General features: G+C 45.7%; 1 protein-coding gene and 1 long non-coding RNA gene across 2 annotated transcripts; both read right to left on the reverse strand.

The window, feature by feature from the left end:
* LOC118726202 (zinc transporter ZIP2-like) lies at window positions 1-2,519 on the reverse strand. Its single transcript, XM_045585089.1, has 4 exons — window positions 2,210-2,519; window positions 1,898-2,028; window positions 1,605-1,655; window positions 1-922 (listed from the first exon to the last, which is right to left on the reverse strand). The coding sequence occupies exons 1-4, from the start codon at window positions 2,322-2,324 to the stop codon at window positions 293-295; spliced, it is 927 nt and encodes a 308-aa protein (XP_045441045.1). The 5' UTR covers window positions 2,325-2,519; the 3' UTR covers window positions 1-292.
* Window positions 2,520-4,474: 1,955 nt separating this feature from the next.
* On the reverse strand, window positions 4,475-6,129 carry LOC118726218. The gene is made up of 3 exons (XR_004990242.2): window positions 6,029-6,129; window positions 4,972-5,022; window positions 4,475-4,713 (listed from the first exon to the last, which is right to left on the reverse strand). It is a non-coding gene; the product is annotated as an uncharacterized LOC118726218 (long non-coding RNA).
* Window positions 6,130-8,846: the final 2,717 nt, after the last annotated feature.

Consider the following 8,846-nt stretch of genomic DNA (forward strand, 5'->3'; position numbering starts at 1 on the left):
TTGAAGGGGGAGGGTAAATTGGACATTTATTACACATAGTAGCAAAAATGGAACAAGAGTCAAATCTGCAGTGATGGTCCTTTATATAAATTCTCCAAAGTATAGACACTCAACCTAAAATAAACGTCCCTTTCTCAGTCCTGGATGAGCAAAGGGATCTCACATAGGAGAGGCTGGGATCCAGTTCATGGGGATGATGCCTAGTGAATGCCACTTAGTCTCAGTGGAGAAATGTCTGAGGACCAAAGCCTTTTGGGAGGTGTCTCCTGGATCCAGAAAAGTCAGGAATCTCTCAGGCCCACAAGGCAATTAAGGCCATGAAGGCAAAACCAGCGGCTACACAGCCCCACTTGACCAGAGGTGCCTCAGGACCAGCTAGCTCCATGGGCAGGATTTCTAGGAAGGTGACATACAGGAAGGTGCCAGCTGCCACACCCTCTAAAACAGCCTGGGCTAAGCCTCCCCCTACTTCTGAGTCTGTTCCAGGCACAACCAACCCCAGGGCTATGCCCAGGGGAGACATGAGAGAAAATAAAAATATGCAGAACACAGCCCATCGTGACGCAGTGCCGATCTGCACCAGCCGTAGTCCTACACCAAACACTACAGGCCCCTTGTGAGCCATGACAGCAAGCCAGAGCTGCACTGTAGTTGCTACGGTTGTCTGCAGCCCCACAGCCAGACCTTCAAAGACCGAGTGAAAGGAGAGTGAGAACAAGAGAATGAGGGCTCCTTGAAAGAGCCTTCGCGAGGGTAAGGGCTCCTGGCTGTGGAGTCCATGGTCATGATCCTCACTCACTTCCTTCTTCTGCACTTTTGATCTTCCAATGGTTTCAGGACAGCACTGCAATGCCAGCGACTCCAAAAAGAAGACGGAGAAGAAGCCCAGGGAGATGATGAGCCCTCCATAGGGATAGTCCTTCTGGGAACAGAGAGAGGGGCTGTGGGACAGGAAAGGAAGGAAGTGCAGTGGATGGAGGTGTAGAGGTGGGGTGGGAAACTGGAGAATGGGAAATGTGGGACTAGAACTTTAAAAACATTAGGTGGCCTGGCTGGTGTACCTCATTGGTTGAGCATCAACCCATGAACCATGGTTGAATTCCTGATCAGGGCACATGCCTGGATTGCAGGCTCAATCTCCAGTAGAGGATATACCAGAGGTAGATGATCAATGATTCTCTCTCATCATTGATTTTTCTATATATCTATCTCTCTCCCTTTCTCTCTCTCAAATCAATAAAAACAAATTTTTAAAATGGTGTGTGTGTGTGTGTGTGTGTGTGTGTGTGTGTGTGTAAGGGAACAAAGCTTGGAGAAGATATGGACATGCAACAAGATACTAGAGGGGCCAAGGTTGCAGCATCATCAGGGTTCAAATGTGGGAAAACGATGGGGAGCATGTCTAAGGGTCTAGGGAAAGAAGGAAGAGTAAAGCCAGAGCTTTGTCTGGGTTCCATAAACCCCAAAGGATCAGGTTGGCTCCTCCTTTCCCTACAGTGTCTGAGCTGAGGAGCAGAGGGATTCCTGGTACTCCTCAAAAGGATCTGGGTATGAGGAGTCTCTGGTTCTCCTCACCCTCCAGGTTAGGTGTGGGAGATACTTACATGAGCCCAACTAGCAACTCTAGAAGAATTCCCCCCACTCTCTGTCCTGTTCTAGGGAGAAAAAAGCAGAAATTAGATGGGGTATGGAGCAGCTCAGCTTCCTGCCCTGTCCCTTCAGCTCCACTGCATTCCTTACAATCTAATCTGACCTGTTATCATGATTCCATGACAACACAAGAGCTGACATTGTCTCTATAGTTCCACACATGTCCTTGGCTCTATCACTTTCCCTCCTGTCTCCCCTTGGTTCTGCTCATCATATGGTTTCTTAGCCCTACACTTTAGTTACTCACCTTCATCTTCTGGATCTCAAATTCAATATTCTCCAAGGATTCAACAGTCATGTGCATGAGCCCTGCTCCCAGGAAAACACCTGCAGAAATGCAGCTCAGGAGACGGAGGCTGAGGCCCCACGGGGGATGACCTAATGAAAAGCAGGAGTTACAACCAGTTAGCAATGAGGAGATGGACAAAGGTGACTAAGGAACAACAAGGAGCACTCAATATCCAAGCTTGGGGATGGCAAGAGAATCAAAGCAAGGTGTCAAGGTAAGATGACAGGGTTAAAGTCAGGTTATGGGGGTAAAGCTACAAAAGAGTTATACCTCTGGTTGCCTTCATCTGGAACCATTTGAAGCAGATGGGAATAAGGCCACAGACCATCGAGATAACCAGCAGGGCAAATAGGCAGCCAATTTTTACTTCTACCACTTGTTCCATCCTTGGGGTACAGGATAAGCAGAGACCTCAGAATGACAAATGGAGTTACAAGCTTTGGAGCAGGAGTGGTGCCTTAGGTGATCAAAGCTGTAGTGTCCATTCCTGAATTTCGGGAAGCTGCTGGATTCTCTTTGTTTTGTGCTGCCTGTTTGCGCAGCCTTGCATAGTTGACTGGGGCCCTGCCTCACCTTCCTGCCCTTCTCCTACATGGAGGCCCCTCCCCTGGCTTATGCCTTCTGAACTTGGAAACCAGAAACTCTAGACTCCCTGTGCTCTGTCTTCTCTTCAATTCCATGAATAATCCAAGGGCTTGGACTGACTTGGTTCATGCCTGGGGCTGGTCTAATCCAAAATGGCAGTCTATGGTAGCTACTTCCCAGCTATTTTGTGTTGGGGACAATCTGGTCCTGATTCACTTCAGGACATTTGATCTAAGCCTTCCATACCCTCCCCACCTCAATGCAAGTCTTATAGGCTGCTATGCTGATACCTGAACCTTACCCTTTCAGAGAGGATTTGGGGCCACCTGGGGTTAAGAAAGAGGTGGGGCTAAGGAGTGATGCTGCTGTCACTCTGGGAACTAGTAGATAAGGGGACTCCCCTTTCCTTTAATCCCAGAAAAATAGCTCCAGGTATAAAAATGTCTAGTGGAAGTTGAGATTGAAATTGTTGTAGGAGAGGGACTGAGAGTTTTAATACACAGAAAGTTGTTCTAGCTCTGAAACAGCAAGGCCTAGGGGAACACAGAAATTAACCAAGTAAATGGACTCTGCCTGGACATAGGATTGTGGGAAAGAATGACTCAAACTGAAAGGATCGTTTCTTGAGGGGCATTCATGATGCAAACTCTGGGGAGCTGATGAACCCTGCGAGATAAAAGGAAAGAAAGAAAGGAGAAAAACAGAGGCCAGGCAGCTGCTGGTCAGCTGTCCAGGTGACCCATCTAACTACCCTGAGACCTGTTGAGCCAGTTCTCAGAGTGCTGGGGGTGGCTTTCCCACTCCCCTATTACTTCCCTGGGAAGTCCTGGTCTCTGGGAGAAGCAGCTGTATTCTTACAGCTGGGGCTGAGCTTGAGGTTTCTGCGGGAAACAGGCATTGAATCTCTGAGGACTTACTTCGTTACAGGATAGGCCGTGGTGACTGACCTCTACACCTTTTAAGAATCACAAGACCCATTCCTATTCTTTGAAAAGTTATAATTCGTATTAAAACCTCAAACAAATGCTTATATATATATATATGGTACCAGCACTCCTGTTACCTCGCACAGTCAGTTGGAGTCTCCTCATTGGACAAAATGGCGCAGGGGGCGGGTCTTATACTGACCACGCCAAAGGCTGGAATGAATGGGCGCGTGGCAAGCTGGAAAGACCAATGTACTGGACTTGAGGAAGATGAATGGACAGGGCCTGACCGGGGGCCCAAAGCTAGAAATGTGAATGGACAGGGCCCCATGAGCTGTAAGCTGGCAAAATAACTGGATAGAAAAATAAAAAGCCCTTCTCTCCCTATAAGCAGGAGGAGGGGATGGTCTTTGAGACAGAAGTCCACCATTCTACCAGGTTGAGCAGCACCAGAATAAAACCTCTTTCCTTTTGCACCTGCCTCACGAGTTTGGCTTGCAGCAGGGATTCAAACCTGTGTTTTTCGTTACACTCCCATCCTGGATACCAGGTGGCTGTAGCCCTGGCAGGCTCGATACAAGAAAACCCTTGTTACACATCCTTGTCAACTCTCAGGAGGATCTTCAACAGGGGACGGAAGAAGCTCAGACGGCGTGGTTACAGGTAAAAGATCTCCCCAGGAGCTGACACGGGCACAGCGATACATTCCCTATGAAAAAGAGAGGTCAGTGTTGGGGGTAGGTTCCTGCCACCTCCCACCTACCATGGTCACAGCCTCTGTACCTGCCACGGCGGCGGGCTGTGAGCACAGCATGCTGCATCTGCCCATCTGGACAGCACAGATGACAGTGCACATGGCGTGGCCGTTTAAGGACAGGCTGAGTGATCCGCGGCCAGCGATTAGCTTCCTCTGGAGACCCCCGGGCAAGGATTACCATCGAGAACTTTTCCTCCTTTGACTTCTTGCTCTAAGGTAAGGGGAGAGAGAGACTGTTTTTTGGGAAAAGATATGGGGAAAATGTTGACCCCCATTCCTTTTCATATTCTAGGTCATGCAGATTCGGGCTCTACAAACGCTCTCGGAATTTTCCAACTCCTTCCACCTGATTCTTTTTCATCCTGCTTTCCCAAGCTACCTCCTCCCTGCTGCAATATTCCCAGGATACATATCTAGCTGAAGGGGATGGGATGGTAAGCCTGGGAAAAGCTACAGGCCAGGGGCTTAGAGGCTGTCAACTGGGGACAAGGAAGTTTATGGGGACACTGTAAACACACATGAAAACATGAGGTAAGATGAAAGAACCACAGATCATAATACTGGGAAACGAAGGGTGCTAGGGTCAGGAAGGTCCAGGGGTCAGGAGGCACAGGATCAGAGGTAGGGAGAGCAGGGGATCCACTAAGAAGAAATCGGATCCGGACACAAAGCAGTGGAGGGTGACTTAGCTTTGCCCTCTCACTTGTCCTGGACACAGCTGAGCTCAGCTCTTTGCATGCTGGGAAAGGTAAAGCAATACTCACTGGGGCAAAGACAAAACCAGGCCTAGGGTCCAGAGGTGACTTCTCCTTTCCCTGAAATCAAAGGAAATAACAAAATTAAGCTGGGCCTGCAGGGTCTATTCTCATAAGTCAATCTCTGCACTCAATTGAGGACTCCTTTAACATCCGATTCTGGTAGTTACTATGTTCTTTGAGTTAAGCTGGCTACTTCTCTAATTCTTCAAACAAAGAACTTTCTCTTTGCAGCAGGAGGAAGGCAGGAACTTGGCACATAGAGTGGTGCTCTCCTTGTCAGCAACCTCCACTTTCAAAAAAATCCCATTTCAGGACAATTAAATTCATGATTTTACACTAGCTCATACATTCCTAGAGATAAGGTTGTTGGCTCAGCCATGTCCTAGGTCAGGGGTTAGCAAACTTTTTTAAAGGCTCAGAGAGTAGCCAAAATGTGTTTGTGTCCCAACTATTCATCTCTGCCATTTGTAGTGTGAAAGCAGCCATACACAATAGACACTCAAATAAGCCTGATTCATACAAATCCTGGCAGGTAGGATTTGATCCATAGGCCCTAACCTGCCAGCCACCACTGTAAGATTCCAGCTGAGAGGTTTGCAATGCAGAAGCAAGACACAGGATCCAGGCCATTAAAAAGGGATCCATTAAAAAGGGAGGAGGTTTTAATCTGCACTCCCGGGTGAAGCTCATTGTCTCAGGGTGGGCCAGGGAAGTTCGTGCCAAAAAGCGGCATAGGTACTTCTTTTATACAGCTAGTGAGGGGAGAGTGGAGGGCATGAGAGGTGTGGAATTCCTGTCTTGGGCCAGGGGTCTAGGAAGGTCCTAGGAAGGCGCCAGCTAAGGTATCTTTGTCACCATCCACCTTGCAGATGCTTGCATAGGCTCTGGGCTTCCCCCCTGCCTAGAGCTAACAACCACTCTACAGCATAATGACTTTACATGCCTACTCACCTGGCTGAGAGTCACTTACCTTTGTAGGACAGTCTTTTCCATTTTTAAGGGAGTACTGGTAATTGGTGACAGATGGGTAGGGGTTGGGGAAGAGAAGGAGAAAGAACCTCACCTTAAGGACCAGGTCCCTGGCTTCCATGAGAAGGCAGTGCCCAGCTTTTGTTCCATTCTCCACCAATATCTGTTCACAAAGGGGAAAATGAGCAGAAGCCCTGAATTATATGAGAACATATGAAGAGAACCAAATAAAATTTTGCCACCCCAAAGCTATTGAAACAGGAATTTTTAGGGGTGAAAAATACAGGTTTAGGGAATTTTATAAATTAAGAGGACCATGGAAGAAGCACAGGTCTGCAGAGCAGCAGAAGGTATATTTCTATAAAACAGGGAAGCTAAAAAGCTACGGCAGGTATATTTCCATAGAATGAGGGAGCTAGAGATAACAAAAGGTCTATATTTACAAAATAAAGAAAACCCTTCATCCAGAAGAAGAAGAAACCCAAAAGGGAATAGGAAAACAATAAGGAAAGAGGGGAGAAAAACACTCTCATGCACTCTCATGTCTCATGTGAGATTTGACCTTTGAGCTCAGAAGTTACTATAGTTACTATAGTCTCTGGGAATAGTGACCAATCAGAGGGGGCTTCAAGGCACAAAGCTCTGCAGCATTTATAAGCCATGGAAAGGGAACCTTTGTGGGACTCTTTCCTTCTCCCCTCATGGGAATCTGTACTTGCTGTTTACAAGTTTTCACCTTTGCTATACCACCTCTGTCTGTGGATTCATTCTTTGACTCAGACGGACAAAGAATCCTGGACATCCTACCCAGTCTAAAAATTCTGCTTCACTACCTTTTGGAAATACTGATTTTAAGCTGTATTTGTTTTGTGTTTTAAACAAAAGACTCAGAAAGAACCTTTGATCCTCCCATATTTCCTCCCTAAGAGATTTAGATGCAAAGGGCTACTTCAGGAAGGGAATCCTAGGCTATGTCTTAGTCTAATTTGAATTAAGTATGGTGGGTGAGCAGGTTCAGGTAGGGGCCTGTTAGCTAGATACCCATGCCCCATTGTTTCTGAGTGGTCTAGCAATAATTTGCCTACCATGTGTGTTCACTCTTCCTCAACTTCCTGTAAAGAATTGTCCATTCTCACTTCTAAAATCTAAAATCCATTTCCCCCAGTTTTCTTCTTTATCCAAAATGCCATATATATTTTCAATGTTGCTTCACTGCCTTTGGAATTTTTATGCCTATGTGAATTCCTCATGTACTTGATTCCCTTCCCCTTCCCCCCTGTTAACCTATCTGTTAATTTGATTTAGTAGCCCAGCTAGAAGACCTTAGAAGGTGGGAGCAAAAGTATTATTATTATTATTTTTTTTTAGCTCCCACACATAAATGTCGGTAGCTCTGTATGAGCATTCACTAATGGAATAGCAGTCCTAAAGGAAATGGTATTATATATAAGATGATGACCCTACAAGAGGGACAAAGGGATCTATGCAGGAGAAAAAATGGTCGAGAATAAAGACAAGCTCCAATGTAGAGAAGGAAAGGAATGAAACCCATGAAGCTGCTTTAAAACTTGAAGGGAAAGTGGATTTTTACTCATCAGAAAATCACTTGTCTTGCACCACAAGGTTTAGACAAGACATCCTTGCTGGGCAGTTCACTAAGGGAAAAAGCTGATACCACCACATTGAACTGTACCTGAGGACCAAAACAAAGAACATGGCAGGCTGCCCCAACTCCCCCTTCCAAGAGCACAATGAAGCTCTCTCTCTCTAAATGTATTCTGTTGCTTTTCATCTTTTTTTTTTAATAAATCTTTATTGTTTATATTATTACAAAAGTTCCTCATTTCCCCCCCCCCCCCGCGGCCCCCCCCCCCCCCCCTCACCAGGTTCTAACACTCAATGCTGGGTTGCAAAATAGAGGCCAGTTTCCCATCTGCCAGATTCCATATTTAGCATACTCTATACATTGCCACTTGCATTAGGTGATACAGGTGAGCACTGTCTGAAAAAGACACCTGGTACGTACGGCTTACCATTTTCTGAACCACCTATGGAGGAAGTCACAGATGTGGCAACTGTGAGTGCATAGGTATAAACTGAAGTTGTATCCTGATAAGAACATGGCTCTAAGAATAAAGAAAAATGCTAGGTGAGAGTGAAATAAAGGAGGGTGAAGCGGTTCAGAACTGGCCTCCCCAACATGAGCCACTGGCATGTGAATTATTTTGAACTGAAAGCAATTGAGACTTTGTGGGCTCGAGACATTTTTTACCTCTCCTTAAAAGAATTTAAATGACCCTTACTAGTTTGACTCAGTGGATAGAGCATCAGCCTGAGGACTGAAAGGCCCCAGGTTCAATTTCAGTCAAGGGCATGTACCATGGTTGTGGGCACATCCCCAGTAGGGGGTGTGCAGGAGGCAGCTGATCAATGTTTCTCTTTCTATCCCTCTTCCTTCCTCTCTGTAAAAAAAATTAATAAAATATATTTTAAAAAAGAATTTAAATGGAGGGTCTTGCCCATAATAAGAGTTATTATCAGAAATTACTTTTTATGATCTATCTATAGTGCAGGGCAAACTTCTAATTACTGAACATCTGCTCTTTTTATGTATCTGAGTAGTTCCCTCCTCCCCTCAGAAACCTCAGGGCACCTTACCTAATTCTTTAGTTATTTGTCACATATCCTCATTTTATCTTTCTGTCTCTGAATCTCTCCTATATGTGGGTTTCTGTATATCTGTATGTAATTAAATTTTATTATTATTTTTCTTGTTAACCTGCCTCATGTCAATTTAATTATTAGACCAGCCAAGAGAACCTAGAAGGGTAGAGGAAAAATTTTCCTTCCCTCACAAGGGTAAACAAATATTACAAATATTAAAAACACGGAGACTATTGGGTCACCTGTCA

The sequence above is a fragment of the Pipistrellus kuhlii genome, unplaced genomic scaffold, assembly GCF_014108245.1.
Source record: "Pipistrellus kuhlii isolate mPipKuh1 unplaced genomic scaffold, mPipKuh1.p scaffold_m20_p_1, whole genome shotgun sequence".
NCBI lineage: Eukaryota > Metazoa > Chordata > Mammalia > Chiroptera > Vespertilionidae > Pipistrellus > Pipistrellus kuhlii.